The following is a 24,265-nucleotide window of genomic DNA, read 5'->3' on the forward strand; positions in this document are numbered from 1 at the left end:
TTTCTGACTAACTACTTTTGGGCTTCCCTTGCGGTAAATTGCCAATTGCCGCACTACTCACATAGCATTAGCATTAGTATTACACTATTACACACACACACTCTCTCTCTCTCTCTCATATAAGTTATATTTAGAAATACTTTTTATTAAAGGCACATTAACCCTACATACTTAATAGACCCTATATTTACTTTTTAAATTAAAATTTTTCTTAACACACCCCATGCATTTTCCAATACTACCCTCACACCTCACATATTATACACCCCACACCTCACATCTCACACACCCCACAATTATCGACTAATTAACCACACATCAAACTCTTCATCTCTTTCAAACAAAAGAATAATCCACATTTTAAAGACAAGAAAGATGAATTAAATTGTTGTATAATCTTCATCTTGTCATTTGATTTATAAACATCTGTCAAATTTTCTAGAAAAATCACGTTGGATTCTAAGAAGCCTGATGAACAAATGGTAGAAACTGTTTTTATAAGGTCATATCAGTTCCAAATACCCAAAAAACATTGAATTTCTTCATCATCAAACAACCACAAGAATATTACATTTAATTACATCTTAAAATTTTCAACATTCTTCAGTTTTCTTCCTATTTCTTAGATTCCAATTAAAGTAGGGCTTTGCAAAAAGTCAAATTTTTATTCCATTATTTAAATAATTTCTTGACTATGAAAACCAACAAATGAACAAGGAGCAAAACTCGATTTTTTGTTCCGTTCATCAAAGGATATATTTTCATCAACTTGTTTGTGTTTTTTAAGGCTTTGTTCTACAATGGAGAGTAATAGTAGCTATGAGGGCTCGAATAGTTATTTCATATTAGAGTTACAAGTTGTTTAGTATTACATTTTTAAGTGAGGTGTGTTTGTACCATACTTAGGGCCTCCGTATTTAGATCTCGTATAAATACTCGGGGGGACTTAAATGTAATTATGTAATAAAGGAAGGGGCAAATATGTAATAAGTGAAGAGCCCTTATTTTATAAAAGGATCCATCACCCTCAAAATTAGGGGGAGGCCTCACTCTCACCCTCAGAGGCTCTTACCCTTTCATCCTCTCACAAATAGAGAAATACAATATTAGTGTGGACGTAACCCAAACATTGGGGTGAACCACGATACATCTTGTGTTATTTACTTTCTTGCAGATTCGCGGTTAGATTTATGTTGTTCCAAGACCCATCCGATTTTGTGCATCAACATTTGGCGTCGTCTGTGGGAATCGACACAAAAAGCTATGTCGGTTCTCTTTCATTTTTCCATCTCACCACCGTCCACCATGAATCTGCAAAAACCCAACAACCCAAAGCTTTCCCAGAAAACCCACGGAGCCATCACATCTCTCACTCCCACTCCAACTTCTCTGAGTCCACGGAAGCTGTTCTCAATCTCGTTTGCTATTCCTACGGCAAACCTTGCCGATCCAAAACTAAAAGTGATTTGCACACCAAAAGAACCGAATCGAGTTCGCCCTCTGCCGTAAATCTCGCCGTCCAAATGAGAAAACCAGCGAGGCGGTCCACCATCAAGAAATCCTTCAAGCTCAGGCCTTGCTCTTTGGCATCGAGTGGGTCTTCTTCCAGCTTTGAGGTCCGGTCTTCGAGTCCAAGGAAGAAGACTAATTTCACACCAGGAAAAATCTGAGGTCCGGTCTTCGAGACCACCGACAAATTTGAGGCAGAGACTTGGATACATCTTGTGTTATTTACTTTCTTGTAGATTCACGGTCGGATTTATGTTGTTCCAAGACCCATCCGATTTTGTGCATCAACATTTGGCGCCGTCTGTGGGAATCAACACGAAAAGCTATGTCGGTTCTCTTTCATTTTTTCATCTCACCACCGTCCACCGTGAATCTGCAAAAACCCAACAACCCAAAGCTTTCCCAGAAAACCCACGAAGCCACCACATCTCTCACTCCCATTCCAACTTCTCTGAGTCCACGGAAGCTGTTCTCAATCTCGTTTGTTATTCCTGCAGCAAACCTTGCCGATCCAAAACTGAAAGTGATTTGCACACCAAAAGAACCAGATCGAGTTCGCCCTCTGTCGTAAATCCCGCCGTCCAAATGAGAGAACCAGCGAGGCGGTCCACCGTCAAGAAATCCTTCAAGCTCAGGCCTTGCTCTTTCGCATCGAGTGGGTCTTCTTCTAGCTTTGAAGTCCGGTCTTCGAGTCCAATGAAGAAGACTAATTTCACACCAGGATAAATCTGAAGTCCGGTCTTCGAGACCACCGACAAATTTGAGGCAGAGACTTGGACACGCTCTCCCTCTGCATGCATCTCTTTGCCCAACCTACCAGCCTCAGACACTCCACCATGCACAGGTTTCCACAGGTCTCCAGTGCATAGAACTAGCTATAGAAAGGGATAAGTGCCATGTCCACTAAGCCAAAACTCTCACCCCTAAAATAGGTCTTGTCCCCTAGCTCGTTTTCCAGCAGCTTAAAGCACTCTAACAGTTCCTTCTTTGCTGCTTCTTGGAGGAATGAGGGACCGAAAAATTATGCAATACAGATGGAGGAATGAGCGAAGCTTGTTCAAAAGTGCAACAACGTTGGCGGGTGGAGAAAACACACTCACCTCGAGAAGCTTCACCAACTGGACAATTCTCTCCGAAGAGTGTTTGATGTGCTTAAACTATAGGGTATGACGGTGCTCTCTCGAATAGAAGAGAGTTTGAAGATGAAAAGTAATCAGCCTGAAATGGTTAAATGTTCGTCTGGGGTGCCTGAAGCGCCATCGGTTACAGTCGGGTTGGATTTGTCGTTGAAGGAGTTGAAAATGAAACTCCTTAAGGATGAATAGGTGTCTATGCTTGTGTTGACTGCTGCTGAAGGATGCGGGAAATCCTTGCTAGAACGAGAAGCCCGTCCTCAACATCGATGACCCATCTCACCTCTCCCACAAGCCCATCGACATTGTTGCTTACAATGACAGAAAAACTGATCATTTTCCTCCCTCCTTCGACGGACCACCGTCGTCTCTGCAATTGCGCCGACGACCCATGGCGAGATGCTCAATAGCCTGCCTTCATCCTTATCCTCTTCATCTTAGATTCGAGACCGATGCGTCATTCAACCTTCTTGCAGCTTTCGAATCACAGATTCCATCAAGTTTATCCACCTCCGAGTTTTGCATGTCACATCTCCGTGCATGTTTGTGTTATGTGGTAAGAGCCTCGAACAGAAAAAAAAAAAAAAAAAAAAGGTGGAACAGAAGAGTGCTAAAGTGAGCTTGTCTCAAAGGTTTAAGGAAAGTTATTATTTGCAGCTTCTTTTGGCCAAGAGGATTTGTTCTCGAGCTACTCTTGGTATTGAAACATTGTTCTTGCACGAGATTACTACTCAACTTGAGGTTACTGATGTTGAGACGGTGTCGTATCGGCTATAGGTCAGTGGCCGCTTGTCTTACAATGACAAGATATCAGATGGTTTCTACAACATTTCAAGGATGAATCCATATCTCGCGAGAGGGAGGTAAAGATGAACTCCGAATAAAGTGAGAGAGAAGACGAAACTGCCATGGATTTTGAGGTCCGATGGCTGTCGTTGATGTTTGATCGTATCCGATCTCCACCGTCCGTCGGTCTCTAATTCCCTCTCATCTCAACGGCGATGGATCTCTGGTAAGGCTCCGTCGTCCAGTTCTCAATCTCGCGGTCTCCAGGAAGCGATCAAAGGGGCCATGGCCAGCCCTAGTACCTCGACAAATTGCAGGGAAGCTAGTGCAGATCAAAGATGGTCTGTATGCTGCAGACGACCTACTGGATGAGATCAATGACCCATCCCCTGCATCTTCATTTTCTGAGAAAGCAAAAGTGGAATAAAGGAAAAAAGAAAAGAAGAAAAGCAAAAGATAAGCTTCCTATTATTATGATTCCTTATGCCTGGAGGTGGAGAGACAGAGAAAGGTGCAGCAGAAAAGAGAAAAGAAGAAAAGCAAAAGCAAAGCAAAAAAAAAAAAACTGAGAAAAAGCAGAAAGTAAAAGGAAGGCACATGGGGACACTGCAAAAAGCAAGGAATAAACACCCCACCAGAAAGATGTGATTTACTTTTCTTGTTTTTGTATGATATGATTTATTTTTCTTATCTTTTGGAGACATCTGTATAAAGCCCATCAGAGGGTAATAAAATAAATAAATAAAATAACGTCAAGCCCAAAATAATGGGCTAGACTGATATGTGGAGGGGCAAGACCCATATGCTCAAAAGAGCCAGGCTTTATGGCTCTAAAATTATTTGGTAGCCTGCCGCTATTATCACCAACCAGGAGATCAAAAGTACGCCCAGTACTTCAAATTATACATAAGCATTACTCATGTCAATCATACAAAAACATTCATGAGCATTACTCATGTCAATCATACATAAACATTCATGAGCATCATTCATGTCAACATTCATGAGCATCACTCATGTCAATCAACATAAACATTTATAAGCATCACTCATGTCAATCAGCTTCAAAAGCTTCATTTACAGAGCTCTAGCTTCAAAAGCTTCATTTACAAAGCTCTAGCTTCAAAGGCTTCATTTACAGAGCTCTAGCTTCAAAAGCTTCATTTACAAAAACTCTAGCTTCAAAAGCTTCATTTACAGAGCTCTAGCTTCAGAAGCTTCATTTACAGAGCTCTAGCTTCAAAAACTTCATTTACAGAGCTCAAGCTTCAAAAGCTTCACTTGCAAAGCTTCACCTACAAAGCTTCAATGCAGGGTATACAAATACCGCCTCCGAACAACCGCCACTTCGGCCTATACATGAATTCAATTTGAAGCCTCTAACCAACAGACTCTATTGACCGAAGACTTGGGGGACTACACTATACACCATATATTGGGCCTCAACTGGGCCTCATGAAAAATACTTGGGGGACTTAGCCCATTATTTATGTATTAAGGAGCGAGCCCTTATTCTATAAAAGGGACTCCCTCACTTTCATTAGAAAGCACTCATTATTCATGTACTGAGGAGCGAGCCCTTGTTTTATAAAATGGACTCCCTCACCTTCATTAGAGAGCATCGCCGCCAGATGAGCAACCGTTTCGCCGCAAGCATCACTCCTAACCCATTATTCATGTACTGAGGAGCGAGCCTTTATTTTATAAAAGGGATTCCCTCACCTTCATTAGAGAGCATCGCCGCCAGCTGAGCAATCGCCTCGCCGCGAGCATCACTCCTAACCCATCACTTATGTATTGAGGAGTAAGCCTTTATTCTATAAAATGGACTCCCTCACCATCATTAGATAGCATCGCCGCCAGCTGAGCAACCGCCTCGCCGCGAGCATCAACTATAGCCCATCACTTATGTATTGAGGAGCGAACCCTTATTCTATAAAAGGGACTCTCTCACCTTCAACACCACAAGCCGAGTCAACCAAGGCAACATAAGCCACAAGCAGAGCAGCCTCGCAACATGTGCTACTTCTAGTTGAGCATCATTTCAAATTGAGCACCGCCTCATATCAAGTATTAGTTCTAAACGACATCTAGTTACTTCGGCCCACACATGGACTGAATTTCAAGTATCCAGCCAAAAGACTCTTGACTGAAGACTTGGGGAACTACTGTTTGTACCATACTTAGGGCCTCCGTATTTAGATCTCGTATAAATACTCAAGGGACTTAAATGTAATTATGTAATAAAGGAATGGGCAAATATGTAATAAGTGATGAGCCCTTATTCTATAAAAGGACCCCTCACCCTCACAATTAGGGGGATGCCTCACTCTCACCCTCAGAGGCCAATTCCTAGGCCATGAGAAGCCTCACTCTCATCCTCAAAGGCTCTTACCTTCTCATCCTCTCACAAATAGATAAATACAATATCAGTGTAAACGTAGCCCAAACATTGGGGTGAACCACGATACATCTTGTGTTATTTACTTTCTTGCAGATTCACGGTCGGATTTATGTTGTTCCAAGACCTTTCCGGTTTTGTGCATCAACAAGGTGTATTCAACAACATGTGTGATGTTAAAAAAAAAAAAAAAAAAAAAAAAAAAAAAAAAAAAAAAAAAAAAAAAACCCTTTATTAAAACATTATAAGATAGTACAAATAATAGCTTAAAATGTACTATTGTTTTCAGATTGTTCGCCATTGAACATGCTCGCCATCGCCAACGTCGTGGATCTTCATCCACATCCCTCTGTCATTGGAGCTTATCGACATCGTCCAACCTAACACAAATCGAGAGCAAATGAGCCTCATGTTTGGTCCGGCCAGCCGTATGTCAAAATTCTTAACTAAATAATACCACTTATATTTAAGTGATTTTGCATAATTAGACCTGTCAATGAATCAGCTTTTGATACGAATTTAATCTGAATTTGATGTAACTAGTAGGATTTGGATCACGACCAATTATCCGAATAGATTTGAATTCAATATTCCAACTACATTTGAAACCAGATATAGGTCAAGAGTGATCCAATCCGACTTAGTAAAACATATTATTTGATTTTTATATTATTTATCACACACAATGGTGTAATGGTAATTCAGGTTTTTATGCAATAAAAATACATATCTCTATTAATTAATAAAATTCTCTTTGTCAATCAAAAAGGGTGAAAAGACTACTGATGGTCAATAATGTAATTTCACAAATCTAAATTTTACTGTTTTTTATTGAAGACACACATATAGGTGATGTTAAAATACCTCCAATATAAAAAAAATTAAGGGTAAAGTACAAAAAACTACCTCAACTATTGGTGTCACGACACTTTCATACCTCATCTTTTTAAATTGACAATGCCATATCTCATCTTTAGAATTTGGTCCAATGTTATACCTTCCGTTACTTGGCCGTTTATTTTTCAGTTAAATGCTGACGTGGCTTGATCCAGATCCCACTTTCTATTAAAAAATTAAAAAATATTATTAAAAACAAAAAAAAAATCATTTAATAATTTCTAAATATTAAAATTAAAAAAAAGTTAAAAAAAAAAAACTTATGTTTGTTCCCTCCCCCCTTCTCTCTCTTCTCCCCATCTTCATCTTCTTCTCCCTTCCAGTTCCCTTCATGCAACCCAGAAAAAAATGAGGAAGAAGAAGAAAAAAAAAACCAAAAATTGCCGAAACCGAATCTGCAACGAAGAAAGAAGAAGAAGAAGATCCCCCATCTTCATCTTCTTATCCCTTCCAGTCCCCTTCCTGCAACCCAGAAAATTCTTCTCCCTCCCAGTTATAGATTAACAGTAATAGTTATAGTAGAGGGAAAGGAAACTTTCTGGATCCCTTTCACCTAATTCACCAAGTTCAGGAATTTGAGTTATTGAAATTTGATCAAACGACTAAAATTATTATAACTTTTAAAGTGAACCCTTGTTTGTAACCGTTGGATCAAATTTCAATAGCCTGAATCTCCAAACTTGGTGGATTAGGAGGAAGAGATCTGGAAATGATTCATTTCCATAATAGAGTAATAGTAATAGTTATAGTATTCTCTTCTTACTTTTGGACCTATAAAAGTTCAGGTTTTCTTTGTAAGGATTACATAAATTTGTAAATTATGTTCGTTTATCATACATTGTGCGAATTTAATTGAAAAATAAACATAAACATAAACATAAACAATATATGAGAAAAATTAATTGTATAATTTACGATAAACAAACTCAATTGACGATCTCGAAGATACTCCTAAAGAAGATGGGGAGAGTCCTGCTGGCTGGGCAATGAAATATGAAGATGAAGTGTGTGCTCCTGCTTTGCTGATTCGACCACAAAATGCATGAACAGCTGCCACGTACCCACCATAAAAAGAAAATAAACAAAAACAATTGTGAAAAGGACAAGACGACGGGCAACCCATCAAGTTCGGAATATATATCTCTCTCTGAAAATTGAAAAAGGAAAGGGCAATTTATATACCGATTGTTTTCAAATCAGATGAATTGGATTTGTTGAAATTGCCTTGGATTTGTTTGTTTAAATGTCTCTGCGTGTTGATGAAAGTTGAAATTGCCTTTCAATAGTTGTTGGTCACGGTCAGTCAGTCGGGAGGAGCCATGAACGATTTGCTTCGGTGAGATGAAGAAGCAGCTCAAGAAATATTTTCAGAGTTCTGAGGTGGGTTATTTGATTTTTTTAGTTTTTTCTTAGGGATTTGTTATCGTTTATTTTCGTTATGCATGTATACATACAAAAATACATACATACAATACATACACACATACATACATACATACATGATGCACAAACAATTACTTCACCCCCACCCCATATAGATAGATAGTCATGGCCTTCATTTGTCGCTTCTGGGGATTTTTCTGAGGTGAGCTGTGCTTGCTCGAATGCAGATATATTTTGTTTTTGTATTTTGTTTTCGTTTTTGGATTGATTTGATGATCCTATTTGTCCTGTTCGTGTGTTTGGATAAGGACTGATAGACAGCGATGTGTGAATTGTGATTGATGATGATGTTTGTGATTAATTGTTTTAGACTTTAGTGTTTGGGTTCAGATATTTTGTGGCAACTTGACTTGAGAGGATGGAATTGGTTGGAACTTGGATTATTGGAGGAGGCTCTTGTTCTTCTACCAATTTTTCAACTGACTTACGCCCTCTTTAAGAGTTAGGATTCATTTCAGAGTTGTGTTGGCACTTCCAAAATCAAGTTGCGAATTTTAGCACAAGGTCGATCAGTTCATCCACTCTGGTCACGTGCTTTTGATTCAGTGAAAATTTGATACTGAATTCACTCGTCCGATTATAATAGCCACCCAGTCAGTCAGTCAGTCATGTTTTAAAATCTAAAATGGATGTTTGTGTTGTTGCCAAAATCACACCCTGACTGTCCTTATTTTCCAGATGGTCAGTCAGTCAGTCCGTCAGTCAGTTAGGGCTCTAGGTACAAGACTGTCCGGTCCATGATCCATCTCTGCGATTGAATGGTATTCTGTAATAAGAATTGATGATGGATAAGAAAGAGAAAAAGTTCCTTACAGTGGCCCCCTTTGAGTGTGCTTGGCGAAAGGATTTAAAATTCCGGGAAGCCGGCCGGGGTTGCGTGGCTTTTGAAGCTTTTGCTCACAATGATGTAACACTGGTGTTTCGGGAGAATGTAGGAAGCCAGCACTATCATTACAAAAGAGATAATAGTCCTCACTATACTGTTATACTGGGCAGTCATAGGAATAGGCGGTTGAAAATTGAGGTAGATGGGAATACTGTGGTGGATGTGGAGGGTGTTGGTCTTTGTTCTTCTTCTGCGTTTCAGAGCTACTGGATCAGCATCTGTGATGGTTTGATCAGTATTGGTAAGGGAAAATACCCTTTTCAGAATCTAGTCTTTCAGTGGCTAGATTCGCATCCAAATTGTGCTGTTCGTTATATCGGGCTTAGTAGCTGGGATAAACATGTTGGTTATAGGAATGTCAGTGTATTGCCATTAACTCGCAACCATATATCCTTGTGGAAGCATGTGGACTGTGGCGAGTACATATGTGAGGATGATGATGAAGAGGAGCTGGAGGATGAACGAACGGCTTATGAGAAATGGGGGATTGAAGATTTTCTTGAAAATTGGGAGTTATCTGATGTTCTTTTCATCGTTGGTACTGAAGAAAGGCCTGTACCAGCTCACAAGTCTATTTTGGTAGCATCTGGTAATTTCCCATTGACTTCTTCAGAAGATATTCTCCGCCTGAAGGGGGTAGCTTATCCGGTTCTACATGCACTACTTCAATATATTTACACAGGCCGAACACAGGTACATATAGCTTAAATTATGGGGAAATCAGAAATGCATATCTGTTGACATATCAAAAGCATATCTAGCATGTTAACGTAAAGAAATTACAAATATATGTTATTTTATGCCACAGATGCCCCTGCATCCCTGACAAGCAGGTATATTACATGAAGAACCTTTCGCTTATTATTTTTTTGCATGAGATTCGTCTCTCTCTCCCTCTCTCGCACACACATATTTACGTATATATAAGAGAAAAGATCACGTGGGTGGTTTGTAAGCCAGCTTAATCATCCTTATTATTTGATAGAGACTAGTATTCTAAATATTCTTCCTTTGTCAGTTCTTATTTTGTTACAGAGATTGCAATTCTAATAGGTAATATGGCTCTGTTTGATATAGATTCCAGAACCACAACTTGGTTCCTTGAGGGCTCTAGGCTTACAATTTGAAGTGATTCCACTAGTGAAGCAATGCGAGGAAGCCATGGAACGGTGGAAACTAAATAAAAAGTTGTTTGACTTTGGAAAAAGTGTGGAATTGTCATATCCATACACTCGACCGAATTGTTGCACAGCCTTCCCATTTGGAGTTCCCGTTGATATACCGCGGCTGAAACAATTGTATTTAACAAGCAAGTACAGTGATGTAAATATCTACATTGAGGGTCATGGCCTTATTGCCCGATCACATAAAATTATTCTTAGTTTATGGAGTCTCCCGTTCGCAAAGGTGAGCCAATTAATCATCATTCTGCTCCATTTTATTCTATTTTATGTACACCCTTATGCTTCTCAGATAAACCACATAAGCACATAATTGTCGTAGAGAGGAAATGCATTGCTATACGAGCATAATGTTGGTTTAAATGTGATCTAGGGGTGCATTCTTCTCTGTCCATGCTAATTTAGTCTCACGGATGACTTTTCTATTCAAATGTTTCATTGTGCAGATGTTTACAAATGGAATGAGTGAAACAATATCCCCGGAAGTTATTTTAAGAGACATATCACCTGAAGCATTCAAAGGTTTGCTTGAGTTCATGTATAGTGGGGAACTCAGTTTAGAAGCTGCTGTTGATTCTGGTGCCTTATTACTCCAACTCTTTCTGTTGGCCGATCAATTCGGAGTTACTCTCCTTCATCAGGAATGCTGCAAAAAACTTTTAGAATACCTCTCAGAGGTAGTTTGATAATCCTTATCTTACAACATAGTTTAATTCATCTATGGTGGTTCATATCGTGCCTATTTTGTCAGTTTTACAGAATGTCACTTGCATGACTAGAATAAAAGAACGGGGAAGTGACTTGCAGTTTCGGACTTCTGAAAAGAACAGAAGAGCTTTTAAAAATGAATTATAGAGATTTTGATACATCTCATGTGCATATTATATGCAGGGATGGAGTTCTAGTGGAAGAAGTCATACAACAAGAATTTTACTAATATCAAGTTTAATGGACGTGGAAGCAGACTGTTTGGGAAAAATAATTACATTGTTGCTTTGAAGCTAACTGTTGATGTTTGTTGCAGGACTCAGTATGTCTGGTCCTTCAAGTAGTTTCGTCGATTCCATCATGCAAACTCATTCAAGAAACTTGTGAGATGAACTTTTCGATGCACTTTGACTACTGTACAACCGCAAGCGTTGACTTCGTTTTGTTAGATGAGACAACCTTTCGCAATATCATTCAGGTAGGAGTCACTGTTTAAGTCACTAGTATCAATATTGGTGGATAGCTTAAGGCTCAGGATTAATACATCATCAGGTCATGTATACAAAAGGACTGACGTAAGAGGCCAGTGAGGTTGAAGTTGGAAAGGCGTCCTGTGGGAGGGAGTAAGTTAACCAGCTTAGTGAGAGACCAGTGAGGTTTACCTTGTGGCAAGGGTGTAGCTGCGATTTTAACTTTAAAGGGGACAAAATATAAAGCAAAATTAAAAATGTTCCTTGTAGTTGTAATGAGTATTATTGATTAAAATACCACTTGACAAGATTATAAACCCATTACCTTTCTACACAAGATTTGAGATAACAAGAGGTCTTGAGCTGTTACTTTTGCAAATCTTAATAGAAGAATAGACATGACTTTCATGATTATTGGAGGCTACTTCTAACTCTTTTATCCTATCACGTGCATAATTTATTGGGAAGGATTCCACTGCTTAAATGTAATTATGTTTCTTTGTTACTTTTGTATTATTGTCTATATAACAAGGGATCTTTGAAAATCCCACCCGCAACCTTAGAATAGCTCTGGCCCTGCCTTGATTGCAGCATCCAGATTTGACTGTAACATCTGAAGAAAAGGTTCTCAATGCAATCTTAATGTGGGGTGTGAAAGCAAAGGAAGAGTATGGGTGGGAGATGATAGATGAAATGATGATACACTGCACCCCGGAACTTCTTTTTGGGGATAGGCTGCAGACAGTTAATCACCTTCTGTCCTTTGTTCGATTTCGGTTACTACCCTTGCCCTTGCTTGAGAAGGTATGTGGACCCTGGGTATAGAGAAGTATCACTATTCTACTGAAGACTAGAATTTTTTTGTCTGACTACAATAATTTTGCAGTTGGGGAAGAGCAACATTGCCAGGCATAGTTCTACTTTCAGTAATCTTGTGAGTTGGGCTTTCCTGTGTTTTCTTATTTCTACGTAAAAATGATTATTGTTCCTAAATAAATTTTTTTATGCTGATATCACAGGTCATGGAGGCCATCAATTGTATCAAGCATGGACTGGCAAGGCCAGAAAATGAGCATAAGTGAGTATGGAGTATTGGAGTTAACATTGTTGACAAAAGGTGTATGGTGTTCATGCTCTGGGTATTTAGTAAGCTAACATAGTCTTCTTTTTCTAGTCTCAGAATCCAACATAGACGATCTAGTTATAAGGAACTCCAGTACATATGCGACGGGGACAGCAATGGAGTTCTGTACTTTGCAGGGACGTCATATGGGGAACATCAATGGGTTAATCCTGTTCTGGCTAAAGTATATTCTTATATCTTTGTTTCCTTTTTATGACTTCTTAAGTGTAATCATTTTTAACACAGCTGCCCATTCTTTATAAATGCATGTTCCAGAGAATTACTATTACAGCAAGCAGTCCCTCTTCCAGGTTCACTGATCCCAAGGCTTTGGTCTCAAGAACTTACAGGGTACGGTAAATATAAATATCAAATATGGTATGTGAGGAATCGAAATAATATGACAATGTATGGCCACATCAGGGAACATCTTTTGCTGGGCCACAGATAGAAGATGGACACAAAAGCACGTGGTGGACGGTTGATATTGGTGCAGATCATCAGGTATATCTCCGTATGTTCGATCTGCTTCAGTTAAAAAGTACCATGGACGTGCTTTTGGCATATAAACATTGTCATATGCTCCATTCTGGTAGAAAACAGGGATCCAATAAAGTTGACGAATTCAAAGCCTATACAGTGTGCCTAATTTTATTCATATGTGGACTACCTTCCTGTCTAGTACATTGGTGTCGTAATTTCCTCTTGATGGGCATTCTGATGAATGAAACTTGGCTGATTTTCAGCTTATTTGCAATTACTACACCTTGAGGCAAGATGGGTCCAGGGCCTACATGAGATATTGGAATTTCCAGGTAAAGACTTGGAAATGTGACGCATTGCGGCATTTTTACTTTCATTTTCAGTCATGCTTGTTCTTCGTTTTGGGGGTGTTTACGAATATTGTGGGACACGGAGGAAACAGTATGGAGTAATCCTGTTGTTGAATATGTTACTATTCTTATAGGGATCTCTGGATGGGAAGACATGGACAAATCTGAGAGCGCACGAGAATGACCAAACTATATGCAAACCTGGGCAGTTTGCATCATGGCCCGTTATTGGACAGAACGCTCTTCTTCCGTTCAGATTCTTTAGGGTTGTTCTGACAGGTCCTACAGCAGATGCTTCCAACCCTTGGAATTTCTGCATTTGCTTTTTAGAACTATATGGTTACTTCCACTAATTTTTAATATTATGTGTGGTGTTTCCTCAATTTCTGTAAATTTCTTCGACCAGCTTTATGTCATGCATATGTATCCATTATCCATGTGTATGTTACTTAAAACTGTTGGAATAAAAATGGCAAGGGAGGAAAACCCTTCTTTTCTTTCAGTTGATTGTGATTCACCATGACGGGGATACTTGTCACGTTAATCTGGTTTTGAGCATGTCGAAAAATGCCACAGCTACTCGAAAAATGAAATGTTTATGGTATGCAGCAAGACTGGCCGCCTTCCCTTGCCTTCGGGTTTCCTTCTCTCTTTTTATAACCTGTGAGAAAATAAACAGAACAAATGCTACCAACTCTGAAGATTTAGATTGAAATGACGCTATTACATCAACAATATCAACTACATGGAAATCGAGTACATGTAAGAGTCGAAAAATGTAGCATCCAAAACATAACATGCATACAAAACGAGAACAGCCTGTCAAGAAACCCTTTCTCCGATTTCTCTCATCTCCCAAACAATGTCTATTCTTTTACACCGAGGATTCTGAAGGGTAGCACAACGGGCGGCCGATTACCTCCGAGCAGGTGGTACAACACCCCTACCGGCTGTCCCACGGCCAGCAGCTTGAGCCTGCACAACAAAATATATTTTATTCAAACCCAAATCCATTTATCCTTTTCTTTTCTATAAATGAGTTGCTCAATATTTTCAGAGTTTTGTATCCCTATGCCTGACCTACAAGACTAAATCAAGGAACTCTCTATTTCTCACTACGCAATCTTCTGTGTTGTCTCCACATTTCTCACACATGAATGTTCAAATGTAAGGCATCAAAAGCTTTCAATTATTAAACTCAAATAGAAGACTAAAAGATTCCATATTATTACGCTTTTATTATAGACCCACCATCTGAAAACGTTCCGTGGACAAAAGAGAAACTGCATTAAGATTCAGTAAAAATGAGAAGAGCTTACCTTAGCTCGCATTGAAACAGCTCTACCTCTGCCGACTCCTAGTGAAGCACCCTTGCCCTACCAGATTCAAAAATCAAAATGTCAGTAAAAAACAAAATTCATCACAATCCCAAACTCAATGATCATTTAGACATGGAATGATACCTTGATTCTAGCATCCAGGCGCTTGAACATTGGAGCATTCTTTAGCATGTCAGGTATGACCATAAACCTATTAAAATTTCAAATCAATATCAGTGAACAATCATTGGAAGTAGCAAAGCAACACAACTAGACCAAATTATGAATGGGTGCTGTCAAACAAAAAGTAATCCGTTATTATATACCTTACTTTGCTCCCTCGGATAAATACGTGCTCAAGCTGTGAAACTTTTCCGTCCTGTAGATGAGTCTACTAATGTCAAAAACAAAGATAAACTAATTGTCCAAGCTTTGAAAATAAAAGCGGCTTAGTAACATCCAACATAGGATATTTTTCCATCAATTTCCGTTTCTCTTATTTTCAAAATTGATCATCAGGATGTATAGCAAGAAAAAAATACACATTAAGTGCTTGGTTCAAGTAAACTTTTTTTAAGTTTTAGAGGTATCATGGAGACCAAACACCAGTTGAAATAAAACCAATTGTTCAAATTGTAGTGTGTGCACCAACAGTGATAGAGACTTGTAAAGCCATTGCGAGTTTAAACCTTACTGAACCTACTCCAACATTTTGAAACTGGGAAACTGGACCATCTCTTAAGATTCTCCACCACCACCACCACTACTTTCCGAATCCTAAAAAATGGAAACAATCATTCAGCTTCATCTAGGGAAATTTGCCTAATAGGGTGCAGAATTCCAATTCCCTTACCTTCCAATCCAACTATTTCACCGGCTTTTCAGCCTACACTACTAGTACAAGTTCAGGGTTTTTTTTTTTTTTTTTTTTTGATAATTGTGCCGTCAGATTCACCAAGAGAGAGATGCAGTATCAGTGCAAGCGCTTGAAATCTAGGGTTTTAATTTAAAAGATGGCAGCGGGGATCGCAGTCTTTGAAAAGAAGGCAAAAATAACAGCACATTGAAGATACTACAAACGAAGAAGAAACGATAGATGATAGAGACTGGAGTACCTTGGCGGTGTAGGTGATGTTCTCGAGCTGACAGTTCCAATTGTCCTCGCACTCGACCATGCTTCCTCTGTAAAGCTCACCGCTCTTGAGCTCCACCGTCACCACGTGCCCTGACGCCTCGTGAAGAAGCTTCACCGGAATTCCCAAACTTCTGCTCATGATTCACTGACTGACTGACTGTCTTCCTCTTCTTCTTTTCGTTCTGCAAAACCCTAACCTCGAACCGTCTTTCCTCCCTCACTTCCCCTAATTTATGGGGTTTAGGGCTCCTTCTTGTCCTCATCCAAGTGTTGTTGCAAACTTTATGGGGCCTAACTGGTGAGGATATTATTTGGGCCTTGGCCCAATACTCTTGTTTAGAAGAAAAGAAAAAATATTTTAAAATCACAGTACAGTGGAGAAAAGGGGAGAAAATAGAACTGACGGGCAGCGCGCAGTCACGTGGATGCTATTCTTTGTTTCCAGCGGAAAGCAATCGCAATCGCAATCGCAATCGCAATCAAATAGGTTGGCAGGCGCAATCAATGATTTTTTTAGTTGAGTGTGGATCCCACTTGGCGCAGAGGTCGTGACCATTAACCAAATACAAACCGTCAGTTGAGAAAAAGCTTTTCACCGATTGAATAAGGAGCGGAGTGGAGTGGATGAGCAAGTACAGCACCATTGAATTAGGCTATCAGGCTATTAGCAGAAGCATTAGGAAGAAATGAATCTGAGCTGGAGTGGGCTCTGGCGTGGGCCTTAGCTTGCATTTGCAGTGCGTAATAAGTTATTATTAATTAATAATAGGACTAATACTAATACAAGCAGGGAGGGAGAAAAAGAAAACGAATGGGAGATGGCCGATCATGAACAAGACAGGCTGAGTCGGTGACTCGGTGAAGAAGAAGAAGGAAGAAAGAAGAAGAAGGAAGAAAGAAGAAGAAGAAGAAGATGATGATGTTGGCACCGACTGGTTTGGTTCTTCGTCATCCCACTCACACTCCTCTATCATTTACCTTTACGAGCACCAACGACGAGTACCCATCCAGACTCGGGCTTGGACTCAGGGTTTGTCACCTTCACTCACTCAATCAAAATCAAAATCTTTCCTACTTTTACTTTCCTTAATTAATCACTTAATATATATGTATTGTTAATCTTAATTATTTATTGAAAACGTGCGTGGCGGTAGTTACAGAATATTCGTTTTTTGTTTTGAGTCTTAGAAATTTGCAACATATTTGGATCTGCAGGGCAAAGAGCAGCAAGCAGTGCGGTTGTTGAGGTTCGGAACATCTCAAAACTCATCATCGCTTCTTCGCAGACGTGGTTCCCCCTCAACAACAACAGCAAGTGGATGTTCCAAGGTGCGTGCTACTGCTTGCTCTCTCTTAAATCTTAATTACATTTACTCTAGACAGTAAACAGACAGGCAGACAAGCTAGAAGATGAATAATTAATTAATTTCACATTGTTATGTTATGATTGACTATTTGGTCCTTGCTTGTTGATGTATCTTCATTGCATTCTGCTGCTGCCTGCTGCCTTCGCCATGTGCCATGTAAAATTAATATGCTTCCTTCAATGCTAGTTTCACTCTAACAAGGGGAAGGGGATACTAACTGATTTCACATTCTTCATTTCATTTCCCCACTACTTTCGACTTTCACTGATAAACTAGTTGCAATCCGCACTCTCTTTCTCAGGCAGAGCCTACTTCCAAAAGTAAAGCTGTTTTCATAGACGACAGCCCCATAATAACAGACACCGACCAAGGCATGGAAAACCTTGGAATCTTGAGCATCGATCAATCCTTGCAACCATACAAGGACCACTTCAACTATAGAATCAACAGATACCTGGATCAGAGAAGGCTTATTGAGACATACGAAGGAGGTCTACAGGAATATGCTCAAGGTCACTTTTATTTTATGCAATGGATTTCTTCTCTTAAATTTCCTTTCTTTAGAGATACCATCGTATCATTTTCCTTAAAACAGATTGTTTAACACCTGTTTGCTTCATCTCTAGGTTATTTGAAATTTGGATTTAACAGAGAAGAAGGTGGAATTGTGTACCGTGAATGGGCCCCTGCTGCTCAGTGAGTTCATTAGCTTCTCGACTACAATTCCATAACTTTCGGAGGCATACGATTTGTCTTAATTGCTTTAATACATGTTATGTTTCTTAAATAACTTAGGGAGGCACAACTTATTGGGGACTTTAATGGATGGGATGGCTCCAAGCACAAGATGGACAAGAACCAATTTGGGGTTTGGAGTATCAAGATACCCGATTCTGGTGAAAATTCAGCCATTCCTCACAATTCAAGGGTTAAATTCCGGTTCAAGCATGGAGGTGGAGTTTGGGTTGATCGCATCCCTGCTTGGATTCAATATGCCACCGTGGACCCAGCAAGGTTTGCAGCACCATATGATGGTGTCTACTGGGATCCACCACCATCAGAAAGGTACCATTTGTTCATAATTCCACCTTCATAGATAACTGAAATAATATGCAGTGTTTCTAGGGAACATAAATTTTTGCATCTAATTCCAAAAGCTAGAAACATGTTTCATATTACAAAAGTCAGATTGCAGTATACACTTAAAATCTCTGTTGGTACTTCTACTTTGGATTGGCCCATTCATGCTAACTAGGGAGTGTTTTGACCATGCAGGTTTCAGTTCAAGTATCCTCGTCCTCCAAAACCCAAGGCTCCACGAATATATGAGGCACATGTTGGAATGAGTAGCTCAGAACCCCGCATCAGTTCATATAGAGAATTTGCTGATGACGTTCTACCGCGTATCCAAGCAAATAACTATAACACAGTCCAGTTGATGGCCGTGATGGAGCATTCCTATTATGCATCATTCGGTTATCATGTGACAAACTTCTTTGCCGTCAGCAGTAGATCTGGAACACCTGAGGACCTTAAATATCTAATTGACAAAGCCCATTCCCTAGGTTTGCGGGTATTGATGGATGTTATTCACAGCCATGCAAGTAACAACATTACTGATGGCCTCAATGGCTTTGAAGTTGGTCAAAGCTCACAAGAGTCCTACTTCCACACAGGAGATAGAGGCTATCATAAGTTATGGGATAGCCGACTTTTCAACTATGCTAATTGGGAAGTTCTCCGCTTCCTTTTATCCAACTTGAGGTGGTGGCTGGAGGAGTTTAAATTTGATGGTTTTCGATTTGATGGAGTAACTTCAATGTTATATCATCACCACGGGATAAACATGGCATTTTCAGGGGATTATCATGAGTATTTTAGTGAGGCAACAGATGTTGATGCTGTTGTTTATTTGATGCTTGCCAACTATCTGATCCATAAAGTTTTGCCAGATGCAACTGTAATTGCCGAAGATGTTTCTGGTATGCCCGGACTTGGTCGGCCTGTCTCTGAAGGTGGCATTGGCTTTGATTACCGGCTGGCAATGGCCATCCCTGACAAATGGATTGACTATGTGAAAAACAAGAGTGACGAAGAGTGGTCAATGAAGGAAATTTCATGGAACTTGACAAATAGGAGGTACACTGAGAAGTGTATCTCCTACGCTGAAAGTCATGACCAGGTATCAGTTTTTTTTTTCTTGTGTTTTATGGAAGAAGAAAGAGACAAAACAGGATAAGTGATTTCAAATTTGATCATAGTGAACATTCTCTGGCAAACTGTAATACCAATTCTTTTGTTTCAGGCAATTGTGGGTGACAAGACAATTGCATTCTTTTTGATGGATAGAGAAATGTATTCTGGCATGTCTTGTTTAGTTGATGCTTCTCCTACCATTGAGCGAGGGGTTGCGCTTCACAAGGTTTTTGTGCTACCTCTGTGCAAGAAGCATCTGTTAACGTGTTGGGTTTATGTTCTTAGCTGTCTATCTGAACAGTCTCTTATCTTTTTTTTTCTTTTTTTTTGGTTAAATGTATATATATCAGACTATATCAACAAAGACCATAACTATCAAATTAACAAATCCTGTTCACTACCTATATGACTGACAAAGTTGCTATGTTATTAGTCTTTTTAAAAATGATTGTGGGGCTGACTTGAATTTTAGATCTGGAGAGCTTAACCACTATCAGATTTTGTTAGCAGACTTAAATGCTCTTAAATCTTCAGTTCATTCTTCTTTTTTTCTTTTTCGTTTTTGTCATTTTTGCCGCCTTTTTGCAGATGATACATTTCTTGACTATGGCATTAGGAGGCGAGGGGTATCTCAATTTTATGGGAAATGAGGTAAGCACATTGGCCAAAGTTTCTGCCTGCCAAACTATTGGTGTCACTGTATAGCAAGACTTGGATAAATTTCAATAGAATGGTTATGGAAGTGCCATTATTTTTTATTGCGGAGGAAACGTGGAACATATGAAAAAGTTACAGTTGGAAACCCTGTAGAATGGTTGGTTTCTTTATCACTCTTAAAAATGTATGAAGCACATAGAACTGGGATAACAAGTTAAGGCATCAGCTTGTATTCTTTACCTAACCGCCTTTTGTCTAAGTATAAAGGAGTGACACCAAGGGGTTACTAAACAATTTAGAAGATTTGACTGGCTCTTCCTCATCATAAATTATGTAAAACCCACCTTCCTAATCAGTCAAATTGTACGTCCCCATAATTCCTTCTGTTAGTGTTGCAGTTTCATGATTTCTGTTGAAGATTTTCTTACTGAGTGATTTCTGTAGTTTGGCCATCCTGAATGGATTGACTTTCCAAGAGAAGGCAACGGGTGGAGTTATGAGAAGTGCAGACGCCAGTGGAACCTGGTGGATACAGATCATTTGAGATATAAGGTTAGGAAACAATTTTTTAGTGTTTTTATTTTTGGAATTTTGCTGTTATTTGCATGCTTGATTGTGCTTTTTGTCAATGGCTGCTCCTACTACACTTCTAGTCATTAAGGGATAAATTGATGAGTTGCCCCATAACATCAACACAAAAATTCATTTACGTTGCTTGCATGTATGCATGTAGGTTCACAAAATTAGATAGATAATTGGGCCGCCATATTTATCTATTATCATTCCCTGTATTTAAAAGCAGCTCTTGTCAGCGGTCACACTTAATGTAAGTTTGCAACTGAGGGCCATAAAATTTCTTTGACCATGTGATCAATATTTCAGATTTGATGTTCTAGATTATGTTCCAATGGAATTGTGGTAGGACATTATTGATAAGCTTTGCCACTTCCATCTCTGTATCATGCAAAAAGCACCCATGTGATGTGTACCATGTATGTTTTAGGGATCTCAATGTATGATTTCATGTTGCAATGTTGTTTTTCTGCTTCTATTTGCATTAGTACTTGCCGATTCTTACATCCTTATGCTTGGAACTTGTCCAGTTTATGAATGCCTTTGACAAAGCTATGAATTTGCTTGATGAGAAGTTTTCATTCCTTTCGTCAACAAAGCAGATAGTGAGCAGCACAAATGAAGAAGACAAGGTTAGATAATCTTCTCTTATCGCACAAACATCAGTTGAAAGATAGTTGGTTCTCGTTCTTTACTCAAATGTTTGTGATCCATTGTTTGGCACACCAGCCAACCTTCCTGGCTTCTTGCAGTTTTATGGTTACCAATTAGAGAATAGAGATAAACCAGTAAGTGATAATGTAAACAAGGTGATGGATTTTAGAAACATTGACTCCTTGTTGGATGTTACAGGTTATTGTCTTTGAGCGCGGGGATTTAGTTTTTGTGTTCAATTTTCATCCAAGAAACACATACGAAGGGTATGTCAGTTTTTACATTTTGGTAAAAGTATATTGTGCGCAAATAACGTTGTTTATTTGAGTGACCTGTGTTATGAAACATACAGGTATAAAGTTGGGTGTGACTTACCTGGGAAGTACAGAGTTGCACTAGATAGTGATGCTTGGGAGTTTGGTGGCCATGGAAGAGTAAGGGATTCCTATTCCTAGTGGCGTGAATGAGAGTGAGAGTATTTGAGGATAATGCAATTAAAAGAAACAAAAACAAAATGCATGTCGTGTCTCTTTAAGATCAGGTGTAGACCTTTTGATATGTTGATTTCACTACTCTGCTGGCAGGTGGGCCACAATGTAGACCACTTCACATTCCCAGAAGGAATACCGGGGGTTCCTGAAACAAATTTCAACAACCGTCCCAACTCCTTCAAAATACTCTCACCGGCTCAAACATGTGTGGTATGAATATGATCATCTTTCCTTCATGGTATTGTTTTATGGTTTTGATGAACATTTTGTTATTGTGTTTGATTTCTGGTTTCAGTGCAAATGGATACATGATTCTAAATGCTGTGTGGTGATTTGATTTTGTCACATCTTGTTTAAACTAAAACTTGAGTAATGGAATATATGGCTTAATTGTTTCTTTGCAAAATTCTAAGGTTTATTATCGAGTGGATGAAAGTGAGGAGGCAGATGCGGAGGAGACATTAATAGAAGAGGAAGTTGGGGTTGGGCAGGAGAACTTTGAAGAACAAACTGGTCCCATAAATGAGGACAATGCTGTTGGTCCAAGAGCACAAGAGAGTGACCAAGGGTCATCGTCGGACTGACATTTTTTGGCTCTTTTGTAGATATAATCTGTGGCCTGTGCCTGCCTGTGTGTGTGAACAATAAAAATAATGAGTGTTAAACGCTCTGTAGAAGTTTGTACAACTTGCATAATGCAGATGAAGTTGCAGACTAGAATGTGTACATACATGAAAATAAACAAATTTCCATATACTGCGTTACTTGTCACATATGTATTCAAGATTAATTGGATGCACACGATTCACTCGACTAAGCAAATTTCACTCGAGCTCGAGTCTCGGTTCACAATCACAGGGATTTTGCCTCGTCACTTGTCACTCGAGCTCGACTAAGCAAATTTCCATATACTGCGTTACTTGTCACATATGTATCAATAAAATGACCCAAAATAAGCTCCAACTATAGTCGGAGACCTTGTGTAAGATTTTGCCTCGTCAGAGAGCAAAATGGACATTTGATCAAATGAGCAGTGCTCAAAGCGAAGATTTTGAATTATCCCTTTTCAAGTTGTATTGAGCTGCTAACCCTGAAGCTTAAAGCGATCCGGTACTTGTTTGGTTTTTTCCCAGCGTTGTACCAAAGTTGAGAAACAGGTCTTTGTATGGGAAGCCTTTGTAAAGTTGGGGATTGCTTGCATTGATAAGAGCTGCAGCAGGTTCTACAAGGGAATCATGGGAAGGCATCACGAAACCCGGCTGAAATCCGAGCTGCACTTGAATTTATCAATACCTGGTGTTCAGCACTTTTTAACTTCTCATTGTTGATAACCTACAATATCGCAGTAACAAGTTTGCAACCGTGTATAATTTGTAGATGGTCATGCATAGCAAAGCAAAAAAGGCGACCGGTGAGGAACATGCATGGTAGGGAGGGAGGGTGTACCTGTAATTGATAACCGGCATTAACCAGAAGCGCATTTTGAAGAGTAACAACAGAAATCCATTCCCCATCCTTGAGAACTTGAAGACCATTGACAAGATCATCCCCTTGGAGTAAAATGGTTGTAAGGTTTGGATCACCGTGTTTAGGTAATCCTAGTGTTAAACTTGGTTCCGGGCTAGGCGGGTGATAATTTGCTGACAGTAAGATTTCCAAGCCAGTTCCCTCGCTTGTGTGGAGCATTCCCGACAACATCTCTGAATTCAAATCTCATCAACAAAACCTTTTGATTAACTACTAGCTGTCTGCAGCACTAGTACGAATAACTTACAAGCTACATACATAATTACAGATGGAAGAAATTGAATACAACAACAACAACAACAAAGCCTTTTCCCACTAAGTGGGGTTGGGGGGGATGCAACACGAGGACTTCCCAGGAGGTCACCCATCCTAGTACTACTCTCGTCCAAACTCGCTTAACCTGAAAAAATCCAAATTCTTGGCTAGCCTTGAGTATTTGGTCAGCTATATCACAAGCTTGCGCTGCTCCTTCACCATCCCCAAATCAATGACTGGAATGTTGTTATTGTTGCATAGAGGAACGACGGTAAGCTTCCCGGGCGTTACATCGGGTGGGAATATGTAACCCTCAGCTCAGGCATAGGTCTTTCTTTATACCTTCTTGATATAAGCTTCTTCATTCTTCCCTTTCAACCTGAATATGATTTCAAAAAAGTCAGTCACTGCTTTGCATCTCTTATCTTTTGTTTACTATTCTTTTTATATTCGAGGATCAATTAGTTGTATAATGATAAAGTCTTCATTTACAGTCTTGCCATATGGCCCAAGCTTTACTGTTCATCTGCCCCCCCCCCCCGGAAACAAAACTCAGGTCTCACTTTGCCTCTTAAAACTGAAAAATTGTAACTTGACCCGGACTTGGATCCTCTCCTGAGCCCAAGGAGAGGATCCTCCTGACTAAATGACTTGGGCCGTTGGATGAAAATCCAACGGCTACAAACAGAGAGGTCCCTTTAAAGTTATAATAATTATAGTC

At 39.5% G+C, this 24,265-nt stretch overlaps 3 protein-coding genes and 1 pseudogene across 7 annotated transcripts; 2 read left to right on the forward strand and 2 right to left on the reverse strand.

The window, feature by feature from the left end:
• Positions 1-7,826: 7,826 nt before the first annotated feature.
• LOC126631080 (BTB/POZ domain-containing protein At2g30600) lies at positions 7,827-13,872 on the forward strand. Of its 5 annotated transcripts, none has more exons than XM_050301247.1 (13): positions 7,827-8,106; positions 8,487-9,748; positions 10,133-10,462; positions 10,683-10,913; positions 11,261-11,422; positions 12,006-12,218; positions 12,301-12,348; positions 12,434-12,492; positions 12,589-12,721; positions 12,814-12,888; positions 12,985-13,041; positions 13,284-13,352; positions 13,505-13,872. In XM_050301247.1, exons 2-13 carry the CDS (start codon positions 8,951-8,953, stop codon positions 13,721-13,723), a joined length of 2,394 nt encoding a protein of 797 aa, XP_050157204.1. In that variant the 5' UTR covers positions 7,827-8,106; positions 8,487-8,950; the 3' UTR covers positions 13,724-13,872. The 5 variants fall into 5 exon arrangements, with proteins under 5 accessions (XP_050157204.1, XP_050157203.1, XP_050157200.1 ...); XM_050301246.1 differs by having other exon boundaries at positions 12,595-12,721; positions 12,961-13,041; XM_050301243.1 differs by having other exon boundaries at positions 7,828-8,106; positions 12,961-13,041.
• A 183-nt stretch (positions 13,873-14,055) lies between these two features.
• Positions 14,056-16,070, reverse strand: LOC126631084 (small nuclear ribonucleoprotein SmD3b-like). The gene is made up of 5 exons (XM_050301250.1): positions 15,805-16,070; positions 15,016-15,068; positions 14,834-14,900; positions 14,690-14,746; positions 14,056-14,345 (listed from the first exon to the last, which is right to left on the reverse strand). The coding sequence occupies exons 1-5, from the start codon at positions 15,961-15,963 to the stop codon at positions 14,286-14,288; spliced, it is 396 nt and encodes a 131-aa protein (XP_050157207.1). The 5' UTR covers positions 15,964-16,070; the 3' UTR covers positions 14,056-14,285.
• Positions 16,071-16,418: 348 nt separating this feature from the next.
• On the forward strand, positions 16,419-22,516 carry LOC126631079 (1,4-alpha-glucan-branching enzyme 1, chloroplastic/amyloplastic-like). The gene is made up of 14 exons (XM_050301242.1): positions 16,419-16,854; positions 17,040-17,153; positions 17,493-17,703; positions 17,818-17,887; positions 17,987-18,256; positions 18,467-19,373; positions 19,497-19,613; positions 19,976-20,038; positions 20,489-20,596; positions 21,148-21,249; positions 21,470-21,537; positions 21,624-21,705; positions 21,856-21,972; positions 22,176-22,516. Exons 1-14 carry the CDS (start codon positions 16,738-16,740, stop codon positions 22,344-22,346), a joined length of 2,517 nt encoding a protein of 838 aa, XP_050157199.1. The 5' UTR covers positions 16,419-16,737; the 3' UTR covers positions 22,347-22,516.
• LOC126631083 (protein DMR6-LIKE OXYGENASE 2-like) lies at positions 22,491-23,567 on the reverse strand (annotated as a pseudogene).
• Positions 23,568-24,265: the final 698 nt, after the last annotated feature.

The sequence above is a fragment of the Malus sylvestris genome, chromosome 8, assembly GCF_916048215.2.
Source record: "Malus sylvestris chromosome 8, drMalSylv7.2, whole genome shotgun sequence".
NCBI classification, from domain to species: domain Eukaryota; kingdom Viridiplantae; phylum Streptophyta; class Magnoliopsida; order Rosales; family Rosaceae; genus Malus; species Malus sylvestris.

Coding starts and splice junctions, on each gene's coding strand:
- LOC126631079 (XM_050301242.1), top strand. CDS start 16,738: ATGATGATGTTGGCACCGACTGGTTTGGTTCTTCGTCATCCCACTCAC. Junction 17,154..17,492: donor CAGCAAGTGGATGTTCCAAG/GTGCGTGCTACT, acceptor TCTCTTTCTCAG/GCAGAGCCTACTTCCAAAAG. Junction 21,538..21,623: donor CCAAGAAACACATACGAAGG/GTATGTCAGTTT, acceptor TGAAACATACAG/GTATAAAGTTGGGTGTGACT.
- LOC126631084 (XM_050301250.1), bottom strand. CDS start 15,963: ATGAGCAGAAGTTTGGGAATTCCGGTGAAGCTTCTTCACGAGGCGTCA. Junction 14,901..15,015: donor ATCCGAGGGAGCAAAGTAAG/GTATATAATAAC, acceptor AAATTTTAATAG/GTTTATGGTCATACCTGACA. Junction 14,346..14,689: donor CTGTTTCAATGCGAGCTAAG/GTAAGCTCTTCT, acceptor TTTGTTGTGCAG/GCTCAAGCTGCTGGCCGTGG.
- LOC126631080 (XM_050301243.1), top strand. CDS start 8,951: ATGATGGATAAGAAAGAGAAAAAGTTCCTTACAGTGGCCCCCTTTGAG. Junction 11,423..12,005: donor CCTTTCGCAATATCATTCAG/GTAGGAGTCACT, acceptor CCTTGATTGCAG/CATCCAGATTTGACTGTAAC. Junction 12,219..12,300: donor CCTTGCCCTTGCTTGAGAAG/GTATGTGGACCC, acceptor ATAATTTTGCAG/TTGGGGAAGAGCAACATTGC.